The 15,338-nt window shown below is 48.2% G+C and overlaps 1 protein-coding gene across 1 annotated transcript in view; it reads left to right on the top strand.

Moving 5' to 3' along the window:
* The first annotated feature begins 683 nt into the window (after nucleotides 1-683).
* Nucleotides 684-15,338, top strand: part of LOC120909124 (transmembrane protein 132A-like) — a 215,861-nt gene continuing 201,206 nt past the window's right edge. The window contains exon 1 of the mRNA XM_040320787.1: nucleotides 684-1,146. Within this exon, the coding sequence (XP_040176721.1) occupies nucleotides 1,101-1,146 (46 nt within the window). The 5' untranslated portion in view covers nucleotides 684-1,100. The remainder of the gene's footprint in view (nucleotides 1,147-15,338) is intronic.

Raw genomic sequence — 15,338 nt, 5'->3', positions numbered from 1 at the left:
ACGCCCCCTAGCCGCGGAATTTGAATTCCGCCGGGGGATTTACGATACGCCGCCGCAACTTTAGAGGCAAGTGCTTTCTGAATAAAACACTTGCCTCAAAAACTTGCGGCGGCGTAACGTAAATCAGATAGGTTACGCGGATCTAAAGACCTGCTGACCTATCTGAATCTGGCCCACAGTTCCCATACGGAAGCGCGCCCCATTCCCCAGAAGACAACGCGGGGAGGACGAGGAAGAAGATCCGCATAGCAACCGCCATTTCTGGTAAGTAAAAAAAAAACGTTTTCCTTTTTTTTTTTTAAGGATTTTTGTGTATTTTTTTTTTTTTAGGGTGGACCTCCACTTTAAGGTGAAAAACCACGAGGGTGTACAACACCTTTAGTGGAGGGGGCTTTGTACTGAGGGAGGGGGGTCTGTATTGAGGGAGGGGGCTCTGTACTGAGGGAGGGGGGGTCTGTATTGAGGGAGGGGGCTCTGTACTGAGGGAGGGGGGTCTGTACTGAGGGAGGGGGGTCTGTATTGAGGGAGGGGGCTCTGTACTGAGGGAGGGGGGTCTGTACTGAGGGAGGGGGGTGACACCAACCCTATTGTCGCCCCTGAACCCTAGACAGACAAGTCAGGGCTGAAATCGTTGTTGGTATAAAAGCCCTTTGCTCTCCTCAGCACAAACAGAAAGCTAACCCACCCGCCTGTTCAGTCACCACCCTCGATTCGTATCCCCTCCCCCTCACAATCTCCACCCTTCGGCCTCCCTCTTTTGTCTATTCTTGTCTTTGTATCATCTTCAGAGGTCGGGTACGCCGGTATACAGTGCGGGTTTCTTTATGTAACGAATGCTACGCGACATCGTTCTTGTCGTTTGCTGACCTGACAGGGAGGAAATGCGCCTCAGGTTGTCACACCCTGATTTCTAGGGAGCAGTTGCCCCCACCTATACACACCCCAGGCACAGCCAAGTATGACACTACAGCGTAAAGGAGAGCATGTTACACAATGCTACACATTGATAAACGCATCGATGTAAGAACAACGGCAAAAGCATCGTGATAGACGCGCATGTATTCTTCCGGATCGGCTCGGGCACCTCTCCCCACAGAGACATGGATGCTTACCTCTTCCTACTGTGGATAGCGAGCGCCGCAAGAGGTATTGTTTTACTTTGCATTTGTCTCCTGCGATTGTATGCAGATATAACATTATATTTAAATAATGCCGGACAAATGGACACTATTAACAAAAGCTAGGTCTTCTAAATGCATATCATGTAAAGCATGTCTGATTCTGTCTACCTTGCAGGTAAAACGCGGCTGTGGTTGTAGAGGTTTGCAGGGTGGAGCATCCAAAGCCTTGGGCCACTTTCACACTGAGGCGTTTTCCAGGCATTTATTGCACTAAAAATAGCACATGTAAAGCGACTGGAAACTGCCTCTTCTGCAGCCCCGAGTGCTTTCACGCTGAAGCGGTGCGCTTGCAGGACAGGGAAAAAAGTCCTGCAAGTCCTACAGCGCTCCCAAAACGCCCCTGCCAATGAAATCAATGGCCAACGCTGCCGAAGCGTCTGCAAGCTTTGCGGGCCGCTAGCAGGGGTTAAAAGTGCCCCTGCCAACGGTCAGTTGGTGTCAGTAGATCAGTGGCTGGTGTCAGTAGATCAGTGGCTGGTGTCAGTTGGGCATTGCCTGGTGTCAGTTGGACATTGCCTGGTGTCAGTTGGGCATTGGCTGGTGTCAGTAGGGCAGTGGCTGGTGTCAGTAGGGCAGTGGCTGGTGTCAGTAGGGCAGTGGCTGGTATCAGTTAGGCAGTGGCTGGTGTCAGTAGATCAGTGGCTGGTGTCAGTAGATCAGTGGCTGGTGTCAGTAGATCAGTGGCTGGTGTCAGTAGATCAGTGGCTGGTGTCAGTAGATCAGTGGCTGGTGTCAGTAGATCAGTGGCTGGTGTCAGTAGATCAGTGGCTGGTGTCAGTAGATCAGTGGCTGGTGTCAGTAGATCAGTGGCTGGTGTCAGTAGATCAGTGGCTGGTGTCAGTAGATCAGTGGCTGGTGTCAGTAGGGCAGTGGCTGGTGTCAGTAGGGCAGTGGCTGGTGTCAGTAGGGCAGTGGCTGGTGTCTGGGTAGTTGAGTGTCTGTTGGGCAGTGGCTGGTGTCTGTTGGGCCAGGGCTCGACAAAATCCGGTCGCAATCGCGACAAGAAATTGTGACCTGACGCCCGCCAGTAATTGAGGCCGCGGCCTACAAGGCTGCAAAGCCGCGGCCTCAATTACCAGCCGTCGGTGTCGGAGGCACAGGATCCCGTGTCTCCGTGCTCCCCCACCGTGCGATCACGGTGGGCCCACGACGGCCGGTAATTGAGGTCGCGGCTTTGCGGCCTTGTGAAGGCCCAAGCTTCCTTCTGTGACCTGACGCCATCTGGTGGTGGCCGTTGGCATTACAAGTAAAACAGCAGTTCTAATGTGTTTTTTCACTGCCATCTCCTTCCCTCTAATTAGAACCCCCCAAACATTATATATATTTTGTTATTCTAGCACCCTAGAGAATAAAATGGTGATCGTTGCAATACTTTCTGTCACACCGCATTTATAATACGCCGAGTAAATTCATACCCAACATGTCACGCTTCAAAATTGCGTCCGCTCGTGGAATGCCGACAAACTTTTACCCTTTAAAATCTCCATAGGCGACGTTTAAAAAATTCTACACGTTGCATGTTTTGAGTTACAGAGGAGGTCTACAGCTAGAATTATTGCTCTCGCTCTAACGATCGGGGCGATACCTCACATGTGTGGTTTGAATACCGCTTACATATGCGGGCGCTACTCACGTATGTGTTCACTTCTGCGCGCAAGCTTGGCGGGACGGGCGTGTTTTTTGGCTTCTAACTTTTTTAGCTGGCTCATAGTTTCCAAGCAAATTTGTCAAACCCTCTGTTGGGAAGTGGCTGGTGTCTGTTGGGCAGTGGCTTGTGTCAGGGTAATTGAGTGTCAGTTAGGCAGTGGCTGGTGTCAGTAGAGCAGTTGACAGTGTCTGTTGGGCAGTGGCTGGCGTCTGTTGGGCAGTGGCTGGCGTCTGTTGGGCAGTTGACAGTGTCAGTAGATCAGTGGCTGGTGTCAGTAGATCAGTGGCTGGTGTCAGTGGATCAGTGGCTGGTGTCAGTGGATCAGTGGCTGGTGTCAGTAGATCAGTGGCTGGTGTCAGTAGATCAGTGGCTGGTGTCAGTAGATCAGTGGCTGGTGTCAGTAGATCAGTGGCTGGTGTCAGTAGATCAGTGGCTGGTGTCAGTAGATCAGTGGCTGGTGTCAGTAGATTAGTGGCTGGTGTCAGGGTAGATCAGTGGCTGGTGTCAGGGTAGATCAGTGGCTGGTGTCAGTAGATCAGTGGCTGGTGTCAGGGTAGATCAGTGGCTGGTGTCAGGGTAGATCAGTGGCTGGTGTCAGGGTAGATCAGTGGCTGGTGTCAGAGTAGATCAGTGGCTGGTGTCAGAGTAGATCAGTGGCTGGTGTCGGAGTAGATCAGTGGCTGGTGTCGGAGTAGATCAGTGGCTGGTGTCGGAGTAGATCAGTGGCTGGTGTCGGAGTAGATCAGTGGCTGGTGTCAGGGTAGATCAGTGGCTGGTGTCGGAGTAGATCAGTGGCTGGTGTCGGAGTAGATCAGTGGCTGGTGTCGGAGTAGATCAGTGGCTGGTGTCGGAGTAGATCAGTGGCTGGTGTCGGAGTAGATCAGTGGCTGGTGTCGGAGTAGATCAGTGGCTGGTGTCGGAGTAGATCAGTGGCTGGTGTCGGAGTAGATCAGTGGCTGGTGTCGGAGTAGATCAGTGGCTGGTGTCGGAGTAGATCAGTGGCTGGTGTCGGAGTAGATCAGTGGCTGGTGTCAGGGTAGATCAGTGGCTGGTGTCAGGGTAGATCAGTGGCTGGTGTCAGGGTAGATCAGTGGCTGGTGTCAGGGTAGTTAAGTGTCTGTTGGGCAGTGGCTGGTGTCTGCTAATACACATAACTATTAGTGTTTTTTGCATTGGATTAAGAATTTTAGGGCATGTCATGTTCTCTAGGCTTTTCTGCAACTAGACGCCATCATTTATAATACTATAAGGGTTTTTCATGTGTTCAGCACACATTTTGAAGTGTCTAAAGTGTTTGTCTCTCTTGTGAAACAAACTTGAAAACCAGTGGTGGCGTCTGGGCAGCATTTATTAAAGCGGAGTTCCAGCCGTTTTTTATGTTTATTAACCACTTGAGACCCGCGCTATTGACAAAAGACGTCAACAGCGCGGCTCTTAAAGAGGAGTTCCACCCAAAAATGGAACTTCCTCTTATCCCACTCCTCTCCCCTTTACATGCCACATTTGGCATGTAATTTTTTTTTGGGGGGGGAGTGGGGGCTTCAGGAGAAGGGGACTTCCTGTCCCACTTCCTCCTTCCGCCGAGGGGCTGCAAAGGCGATACGTCATAACGCCTTTTGCCAGCCCCTCCCTGTAGGCGATCACCTGGGACACATGACAGGTCCCAGGCGATCGCCTGTCCAATCAAACAGCGCGGCGCCGGGCCGCGCGCATGCGCAGTGGGTGCCCGGCCGTTAAGCTGAAAGCTGTCACGGCCGGGTGCCCACAGTGACAATGAAGACGCGTCGCTGGAACAGGTAAGTGTCCGTTTATTAAAAGCCAGCAGCTACACTTTTTGTAGCTGCTGACTTTTAATAAACTTAAAAAATGGGTGGAAAACCCCTTTAAGTGCCAAGTGGACGTCTTTGGACGTCTTTTAAAGTGCATTACCCGTGCGCGCAGCGGGTAAACACTGTCCCGGCGCATCGCTGAAGAGCCGATGCGTGTACCTGGCGGCCGCGATGTCCGCCGGGTACACCTAATCATCGGTAACACAGCAGGGATGTGGTGCTCTGTGTGTAAACACAGAGCTCCACGTGCTGTCATAGGAGAGGAGACCGATCTGTGTTCCTTGTACATAGGGACACAGCATCGGTCACCTCCCCCAGTCACCCCCCTCCCCCCACACAGTTAGAACACACCAAGGATACACATTTAACCCCTTCCTCACCCCCTAGTGTTAACCCCTTCCCTGCCAGTCACATTTTATACAGTAATTAGTGCATTTTTATAGCACTGACCGCTGTATAAATGTGAATGGCCCCAAATTTGTGTCAAAAGTGTCCTAAATGTCCGCCGCAATATCGCAGTCCCAATAAAAATCACAGATCGCCGCCATTACTAGAAAAAAATAAAAATAAAAAAAAATCATAATTCTGTTCCCCATTTTGTAGGCGCTATAACTTTTGCGCAAACCAGTCGCTTATTGCGATTTTATTTATTTTTTTACAAAAATACGTCGAAAAATACGTATCAGCCTTAACTGAGAAAAAAAATTTTTTATTTTAAAAAAAATTGGGATATTTATTATAGCAACAAGTAAAAAATATATATATATTTTTAAAATTGCCGCTCTTTTTTTGTTTATAGCGCAAAAAATAAAAACCGCAGAGGTGATCAAATACCACCAAAATAAAGCTCTATTTGTGGGGAAAAAAGGACGTCAATTTTGTTTGGGAGCCACGTCGCACGACCGCGCAAATGTCAGTTAAAGCGACGCAGTGCCGGAAGCTGAAATTTTGCCTGGGCACGAAGGGGGTTTATGTGCCCAGTAAGCAAGTGGTTAAAAGTCAGCAGCTACAAAAAGTGTAGCTGCTGGCTTTTAATAAACAGACACTCACCTTTGCTCCTCTCCCCCCTCTCCGGCCAGCGCCTCCATTCCTAGTGTGGGCACCTGGCCATGACAGCTGTCGGCTTCACGGCCGGGCACTAACTGCGCATGCGCGAGCGGCGCTCTGAGTGGTCAGGCGATCGCCTACAGGGAGGGGCCGCCGTAGGCGATATGACGTATCGCCTAATCGATCCTTGGGCGGAAGGAGGAAGTGGGACAGGAAGTCCCACTCCGACTGAAGCCCCCACTCCCCCAACCAAACAACTACATGCCAAATGTGGCATGTAAGGTGGCAAGGAGTGGTTTAAGCGGAAGTTCCACTTTTGGGTGGAACTCCGCTTTAATGTTATGTAACACTTTCTAAAAACAGTTATTTTGTTTCTAGCATTTAACATAGCATTTTAATTTAGGGCAGTGGTTCTCAACCTGGGGGTCGAATGGCAATTTGCCAGGGGTCACTGAATCCTGGGCTGTTCCAGAAGCCCACACCACTCTCCCAGCCTTTTCGCAACCGAGCCAGAAACACAGTGAGTAACACTTCCTGTGATTATAGTTGCCATTAAAAGTCCCCACTACAGTTCTCAGATCAGCAGATGACCTTCATCAAGAGCACCTAGGTTGGCTGATCCCACCCCTTACCAGCACTGCCATTGATCCCACCCCCCACCAGCACTGCCACTGATCCCACCCCCCACCAGCACTGCCACTGATCCCACCCCCCACCAGCACTACCACTGATCCTACCCCCACCAGCACTGTCACTGATCCCACCCCCCCCCACCAGCACTGTCACTGATCCCACCCCCCTCACCAGCACTGTCACTGATCCCACCCCCCTCACCAGCACTGTCACTGATCCCACCCCCCCTCACCAGCACTGTCACTGATCCCACCCCTCACCAGCACTGCCACTGATCCCACCCCTCACCAGCACTGCCACTGATCCCACCCCTCACCAGCACTGCCACTGATCCCACCCCTCACCAGCACTGCCACTGATCCCACCCCTCACCAGCACTGCCACTGATCCCACCCCTCACCAGCACTGCCACTGATCCCACCCCTCACCAGCACTGCCACTGATCCCACCCCTCACCAGCACTGCCACTGATCCCACCCCCCACCAGCACTGCCACTGATCCCACCCCTCACCAGCACTGCCACTGATCCCACCCCTCACCAGCACTGCCACTGATCCCACCCCTCACCAGCACTGCCACTGATCCCACCCCTCACCAGCACTGCCACTGATCCCACCCCTCTTCAGCACTGCCACTGTTCCCACCCCTCTTCAGCACTGCCACTGATCCCACCCCTCTTCAGCACTGCCACTGTTCCCACCCCTCTTCAGCACTGCCACTGATCCCACCCCTCACCAGCACTGCCACTGATCCCACCCCTCACCAGCACTGCCACTGATCCCACCCCTCACCAGCACTGCCACTGATCCCACCCCTCACCAGCACTGCCACTGATCCCACCCCTCTTCAGCACTGCCACTGATCCCACCCCTCTTCAGCACTGCCACTGATCCCACCCCTCTTCAGCACTGCCACTGATCCCACCCCTCTTCAGCACTGCCACTGATCCCACCCCTCTTCAGCACTGCCACTGATCCCACCCCCCTTCAGCTCTGCCACTGATCCCACCCCCCTTCAGCACTGCCACTGATCCCACCCCCCTTCAGCACTGCCACTGATCCCACCCCCCTTCAGCACTGCCACTGATCCCACCCCCCTTCAGCACTGCCACTGATCCCACCCCCCTTCAGCACTGCCACTGATCCCACCCCCCTTCAGCACTGCCACTGATCCCACCCCCCTTCAGCACTGCCACTGATCCCACCCCCTTCAGCACTGCCACTGATCCCACCCCCCTTCAGCACTGCCACTGATCCCACCCCCCTTCAGCACTGCCACTGATCCCACCCCCCTTCAGCACTGCCACTGATCCCACCCCCCTTCAGCACTGCCACGGATCCCACCCCCCTTCAGCACTGCCACGGATCCCACCCCTCTTCAGCACTGCCACTGATCCCACCCCTCTTCAGCACTGCCACTGATCCCACCCCCCTTCAGCACTGCCACTGATCCCACCCCTCTTCAGCACTGCCACTGATCCCACCCCCCTTCAGCACTGCCACTGATCCCACCCCCCTTCAGCACTGCCACTGATCCCACCCCCCTTCAGCACTGCCACTGATCCCACCCCCCTTCAGCACTGCCACTGATCCCACCCCCCTTCAGCACTGCCACGGATCCCACCCCCCTTCAGCACTGCCACGGATCCCACCCCCCTTCAGCACTGCCACTGATCCCACCCCTCTTCAGCACTGCCACTGATCCCACCCCTCTTCAGCACTGCCACTGATCCCACCCCCCTTCAGCACTGCCACTGATCCCACCCCTCTTCAGCACTGCCACTGATCCCACCCCTCTTCAGCACTGCCACTCATCTCATTCACTCCACCAAGGAGTAAGAGAAGGAATACAAATAGAGAATACGTTGAAAGGAGAGAAAAAGAGGGAGAGGAACAAATAAAAAAGAGAGAGAAAGAATAATAGAACAAGAAAGAAGGCTAGAGAGAGGGATGGGGGGGGGGGGGAAGAAATTAGGATAGAGAGAGATAAAAGGGAAATAAAGGAGAACAAAGAGAAAGAATGGCAAATTTACTGTTAGGGGTCCCCACAACTTTGGAAAATGTATCAAGGGGTCACGGCACTAGTACAGTTGAGAACCACTGATTTAGGGGATGGGGTGCTAGCTAAACAAGTAGACCTTGGAATTCCATAAAAGAACAGCTTTAACCACTTCCGGACTGCCCACCGTGTATATATGTCGCTACTATGACATTAAATACCGTTGTTATGGCAGCATATAGCTGCCATAACCTCTGTATTTTTCTCCACAGCGGGTGGCTGGCTTTCAGATAAAAGTGGTCTCTGCGGTGGATTTGCCGCAAGATCACTTTTATCGGCGGCAGGAGTGGGCCCACCCGGTCATCTCTGCCACTTACTAGAGCCGTTGGTAACGGTGGAGACAATCGGGTCCTTTCCCCTCACTTCTTGGATGCCGAGTGAGGGAAAGATGGCCCCCGCTCGGCTCCATAGCATTGGAGGGCGGAAGTGATGTCAAACGTCACTTCCGCCCAATGCTCTTTTTTTATTTTTTATTGCATTCTAGTGTAAATATGAGATCTGAGGACTTTTTGACCCCCAGATCTCAGATCGAGGGTCCTGTCATGCTGTTGTCAATTACAAGCACGCGCGCAGAAGTGAACGCATACGTAAATTGCACCCTTATATGAAACAGTGTTTAAATAACACATGTGAGATATCGCCGCGATCATTGAAGCGAGAGCAATAATTCTAGTACTATACTTTCTCTGTAACTCTAAACTCTAAACATGTAACCTATACATATTTTTAAACGTCGCCTATGGAGATTTTTAAGAATAAAAGTTTGTCGCCATTTCACAAGCTATCGCAATTTTGAAGCGTGACATGTTGGGTATCAATTTACTTGGCATAACATTATCTTTCAAAATATAAAAGAAAATTGGGCTAACTTTACTGTGGTCTTATTTTTCAAGTAAAAAAAGTGTATTTTTCCCAAAAAAGTGCGCTTGTAAGACCGCTGCGCAAATATGGTGTGACAAAAAGTATTGCAACGACCGCCATTTTATTCTCTATTGTAAACACTAAGGGCTCATTCAGTACTTTGTGTTGTATTACCACACTCATAGTTGCATACATAGGCCCGGATTCACGTAGCACTTACGCCGACGTATCTCGAGATACGCAGCATAAGTGTAAATTTGCGCAGTCGTATCTGTGCGCCGTGCCCACAGAACTAGATACGCCTGAAAATAGGCTTCCTACGACCGACGTAAGTTTCCTACGCCGTCGTATCGTGGGCGCATATTTACGCTTGCCGCAAGGGGCGCTGCCATTGATTTACAATTCGAATATGCAAATGAGTGAGATACGCCGATTCACCAACATACTTGCATCCGGCGCATTAATATACGCGGTTTACGTAAGGCTTACGTCCAGCGTATAGTTATTCCCTATCTATGAGGCGCAATTCATGCAAAGGTATGGACCAGGGAACAGCCGTCGTATTTTACGTCGTTTACGTAGTACGTGAATAGGGATGGGCGTAGGTTACGTTCACGTCGTAGGCAGTGATTCGACGTATCTTAGGCGTTCGTTTCGACGTGATTCTAAACATGCGCACTGGGATACGTCCATGAGCCGGCGCATGCGCTGTTCGTTCGTATCTTGATGGCGCTCGGCCCATCATTTACATGGGGTCATGCCTCATTAGCATGGCTCACGCCCACTAACACTTACGATGAGTTGCGCCGAGGGAACCCAGCATACATTTGGGAACAAGTGCTTTGTGAATACTGTGCTCGCCGCTCTGCGCTATGTCAGCGTAGCGTAGATTCATACGCTACGCCGGCATATCTATGCGCCGCGGTATGTGAATCTGGGCCATAGTTGGTAAGGTTGAATAAAGACACCAGTTCAACCTGTGTTTTTGTCATCCCAGTATATTGCATTTGCTAAGATGCCAATCTAGATGTCTTTTGAAACTATCTACACTTCCCGCTGACACCACTGATTGTGGATAAGAGTTCCACATTTTTACTGCTCTGACAGTAAAGAAGACTCTACGTAGTTTAAAGTTAAACCGCTTCTCTTCCAATGTCAGTAAGTGGCTGTGTGACTTTCTTAGCTCCGTGAAACTGAATAGTTTCCTCCCTATGCAAAATCACCATTGAGGTATTTGTATATACAATAAAACACAAAAGAGAGCAGCGCAATCTAAGTGCAGCAATGTTAAAACATTTTTAATATAGGACAGACAAATTGGAACTTACAAGATCATAGAGATCACAGCGCATGTAGGAAGGTATAAGAGGTTCATCCACTTCTGGGGGAAGGCGTTAGGCTTGCAGATAGAGAGGCAGCGGCTTGCAGATGGAGAGGCAGCGGCTTGCAGATGGAGAGGCAGCTGATGTTCCCGACTGTGCTGGTGGCTCCCAGCGCTTCCTGGTTCTTAGAATCTGGTATGGGGCGGCTGGACACGTCACTTCTGGATAGGGAGGAGCGCGTGTTCGGAGCATGTGTGCTCCTTCATCGGGCATTTGTATCGCTATCATATCTCCTCTCAAGCATCTCTTTTTCAGGGAGAATACGTTTAAAGCGGATGTCCGCTGAAAAAAAAATATATTAAAAAGCCAGCATCTACAAATACTGCAGCTGCTGACTTTTAATATTAGGACACTTACCTGTCCTGGAGTCCAGCGCTGTCCGCAGCAGAGGATGAGCGATCGCTCGTCACTCTGCTGCCCCCCCGCCATCCTCGGTGAGGAAACCAGGAAGTGAAGCGCTCCGGCTTCACTGCCCGGTTCCCTATGGCGCATGCGCGAGTCGCGATACACCTGCCGATTGGTTCCCGCTGTGTTCCGGGAGCCGAGTGTTCCCAGAACACAACGGGGGGGGGGGGGGGGGGGGTTTTGGTGACGTCATGCCCGCAGTCTGCCCGAGACTGTGTGGCCGGAAGTGGGTGCAAATACCTGTCTTTAGACAGGTATCTGCACCCCCCCTCCTCCCTGAAAGGTGTCAAATGTGACACCGGAGGGGGGGAGGGTTCCGATCAGCGGGAGTTCCACTTTAGGGTGGAGCTCCGCTTTAATGCTTGTAGTCATTTCACATATCTGAGGTCCTCTAGTAGGGAAAAAAATCACAATAAGCGTATATTGATTGGTTTGTGCAAACGTTGTAGCGTCTGCAAAATAGGGGATGGATTTATTGCATTTTTATTATTTTTTTACTAGTTATGGCGGCGATCAGGGATTTTCAGCGGGACTGCGACATTGCGTTGGACAGATCGGACACTTGTCACTTTTTTGGGACCATTGACATTTTATACAGCGATCAGTACTATAAAAATGCACTAAGTTATAAAGTGAAAACTTCTGCGCTACTATTGAGTAAACAAATGATAAATAGAGTGATAAGTTGATCCAAAGCTGCAGTATCTAGTAGTGTTCACTGTACACAAAAATTAAATATGGTAAAAAAGTGATAAGCGCTGAGGACAGTAGTCTATAAAAGCTGCTATATGGTGTGAATCCACAAAAAATGGTGTAATAATACCACAAAACACTAAGTGGTGTAAACTAAAGTGACAAATGATCACTAATAATGCTAAAGAAACTAGAATAAAAATCGTGAAAATGTCCTATATAATAATGTCCAAATAGGATAGAATAATGTCCAATTCTTCCCTAGTGATCGTGACTTGATGCAGGTCTGTGTATCCCAGTGAACTCCGTGCCCAGTCTCCCAAAACTCTCACCTCCAGTGTCACTTAACAGTGCATGTAGTATGGTTGTAAGCGTCTCCAGGGATATACTGCCCAACCCTCTCTTAGTAATCCCACTGGTCCCAGAGGATTCAATGACCTAGTGAGTGCTTAGCGCACCATATACATAGGGGAGGAAGGGGGAGAAGGGATGCCTCCAATGGTGAAATATAGTTTTAAAATATTAATAAGCTTTAATGTGTAGGAAATGGACTCTTACATGAAGTTAAAAAAAGCAAGTGCATAAAAATTTGTTTGTACCTAAACAAATAGAGCTTTCTTTTGGTGGTATTTGATCACTTCTGTTTTTTTTTTTTTGTGCTATAAATAGCGACAATTTTGAAAAAAACATATTTTTTAACTTTTTGCTATAATAAACATCCGAAAAAAATTAAAATATACATTTCTTCATCAGTTTAGGTCGATATGTATTCTTCTACATATGTTTGGTAAAAAAAAATGCAATAAGTGTATATTGATTAGTTTGCCCAAAAGTTATTGCGTCTACCAAATAGAGGATAGATTTATGGCATTTTTATTATTATTATTATTTTACTAGTAATGGCGGTGAGCTGCGATTTTTAGTGAGACTGTGACATTGCGGTGGACAGATTGGACACTTTTTTTGGGACCATTCACATTTATACAGCGATCTGTGCTATAAAAATGCACTGATCACTGTGTAAATGTCACTGGCAGGAAAGGGGTTAAATGTGTTCCCTGGGAGGTGTTTCTAACTAGGGGGATGGGACTGACTGGAGGAGGAGAGAGATCTCTGTTCCCAATCACTAGGAACAACAGATCTGTCTCTCCTCCCCTGTCAGAATGGGAATCTGTCTGTTTACATTGACAGATCCCCGTTCTGGCTCTCTGGAACGGTCGCGGGTGGCCGGCTGACATCGCGGCCAACGGCAACGCACAGGTCCTTTTATACTCCTATATATATGTATAGAGCCATGACAGGTCCTCTTTATACTCCTATGCATGTAAAGAGCCATGAAAGATCCTCTACATACTCTATACATGTATAGAGCCATGACAGGTCCTCTTTATACTCCTATACATGTATAGAGCCATGACGGGTCCACTTTAGTTATCATGATATAAAATAACTAGACAATGCATTTCCTGAGGAAAATCCGAGTGGGAATGCTGAATAGCTGAATTGCTGAGCCCGCACCAAAGCCATTCACCATAACCACTACAGTATCTTTAGGACATACAAGCAGTGTTCCTTCAGTACTTATAAAGCCTAATATCACACAGCTCCTTTCTCTATCTGCAATATAGAGAGTGTCCTGACTTGCCTGGTCGCCCCTCCCCCCTCAAGAGGCTTTCTCCACATGAGGTGGGGGAGGAGGACTGCACTGAGGTAAGGAAAGCTATTTAGGGAATCAAAATACCATTAGAAACGCTTTCATCCACACACAAAATCAGTTATCGAAGCCTTCAAACAAAACGTAATAAATCCACAACCGTACATGCGATCGATACAGCGACTACACCGTTTGAAAGACACGGCCCTTGTGAACGCAGCGATATGAAATTTATGTTGATAAACTTAAAAATGTGGCCATGTCAGCGATTTAGAAAAGAGCGTGTTTGTGTGTTTTGCAGAAACATTTTTTAGATAATTTAACATGAGAGTCTATGAGAGAAGATTTCAGGCACTTGTCCTTTAGAAGCTCCAGGAACTAAAACTAAAATACGTATCACAAAACTGATCACATTGCCTGAAACCAGACAACAATACCTACATTTTGATATATAAATTGTGTATGACAAGTAGATCTTGTGGGCGTGAGAGCAATTTGTTCCCCCTTTTTTTAAAGATAATATTTTTTGTGGATGATCTCCACTCTAAAGGTCACATGACACACTCTAAACCTGCTCCATAGGATTACATTATAACCGATAAAAAAATCACTCAACGTAAATTGCGTTTTCACAAAAACCGTAAAAGATATCAATCTAAAAAGTCATGTTTGGATAGCTGAATATTTTGTGACCGCTTTAAAGTTTGTTTGGTGTCTGTAAGTGAAAGTATGAAGGAGCTGAAACTTTTGGCAGAACGTGTGTTTTGAAGCAGGAAAAAGGATGTTCTCATTGACTTCAATGTTAAAAAAAAGTGTCTAAAAGCTTAATATTTTAAAAAGTATAAATAGTACAAAAAAACTTGAAGAAGTCCCATCGTTAGCTGAACGAGACGAACATTTTAATAGTTGAATGGTCTCAATAGCTCAAAGTATGCAGAAGTTACGCAGAGCCAAAAAACGTACGGAATAAAGGATAAGAATAAAAAGAACTAGAAAATGCATTCCCTGAGGAAAATGCGAGTGGGAATGCTGAATTGCTGAGCCCGCGCCAAAGCCATTCACCATAACCACTACACTATCTTTAGGACACACAGCTCCTTTTTCTATCTGCAAAGTAGAGAGTATCCTGACTTCCTGGTCGCCCCTCCCCCCTCAAGAGGTTTCCCCTCCCCCCCAGGTCAGTGAGGAGGAATATTGCACTGAGGTAGAAAGCTATTTATGGAAAGAAATTCCATTACAAACGCCTTTTAATTCACAGACCAATACATTAATTACGCCTCCAAACAAAACGTAATAAATCCACAACCGTACATGCGATCGATACAGCGACTTCACCGTTTGAAAGACACGGCCCTTGTGAACGCATCGATATGAAATTTATGTTGATAAACTTAAAATTGTGGCCATGCCAGCGATTTAGAAAAGAGCGTCTTTGTGTGTTTTGCAGGAAAATTTTTAAAATTTTTAACATGACGGTCAATGAGAGGGCGTTTGAGGCACTTGTCCTTTAGAAGCTCCTGGAACTAAAAGTCAAATGCCTATCGCAAAACTGATCACATTGCCTGAAACCAGACAAGCATACCTACGTTTTGATATATAAATTGTGTATGACAAGTAGATCTTGTGGGCGTGAGAGCAATTTGTTCGCCCTTTTTTTAAAGATAATTTTTGTTTTCAAAGATCTCCACTCTAAAGGTCACATGACACACTCTAAACCTGCTCCATAGGATTACATTATAACCGATAAAAAAATCACTAAACGTAAATTGCGTTTTCACAAAAACCGTATAAGATATCAATCTAAAAAGTCATGTTTGGATAGCTGAATATTTTGTGACCGCTTTAAAGTTTGTTTGGTGTCTGTAAGTGAAAGTATGAAGGAGCTGAAACTTTTGGCAGAACGTGTGTTTTGAAGCAGGAAAAAGGATGTTCTCATTGACTTCAAT

The sequence above is a fragment of the Rana temporaria genome, chromosome 8, assembly GCF_905171775.1.
Source record: "Rana temporaria chromosome 8, aRanTem1.1, whole genome shotgun sequence".
NCBI lineage: Eukaryota > Metazoa > Chordata > Amphibia > Anura > Ranidae > Rana > Rana temporaria.
This window is presented reverse-complemented; position numbering and strand designations above follow the sequence as displayed.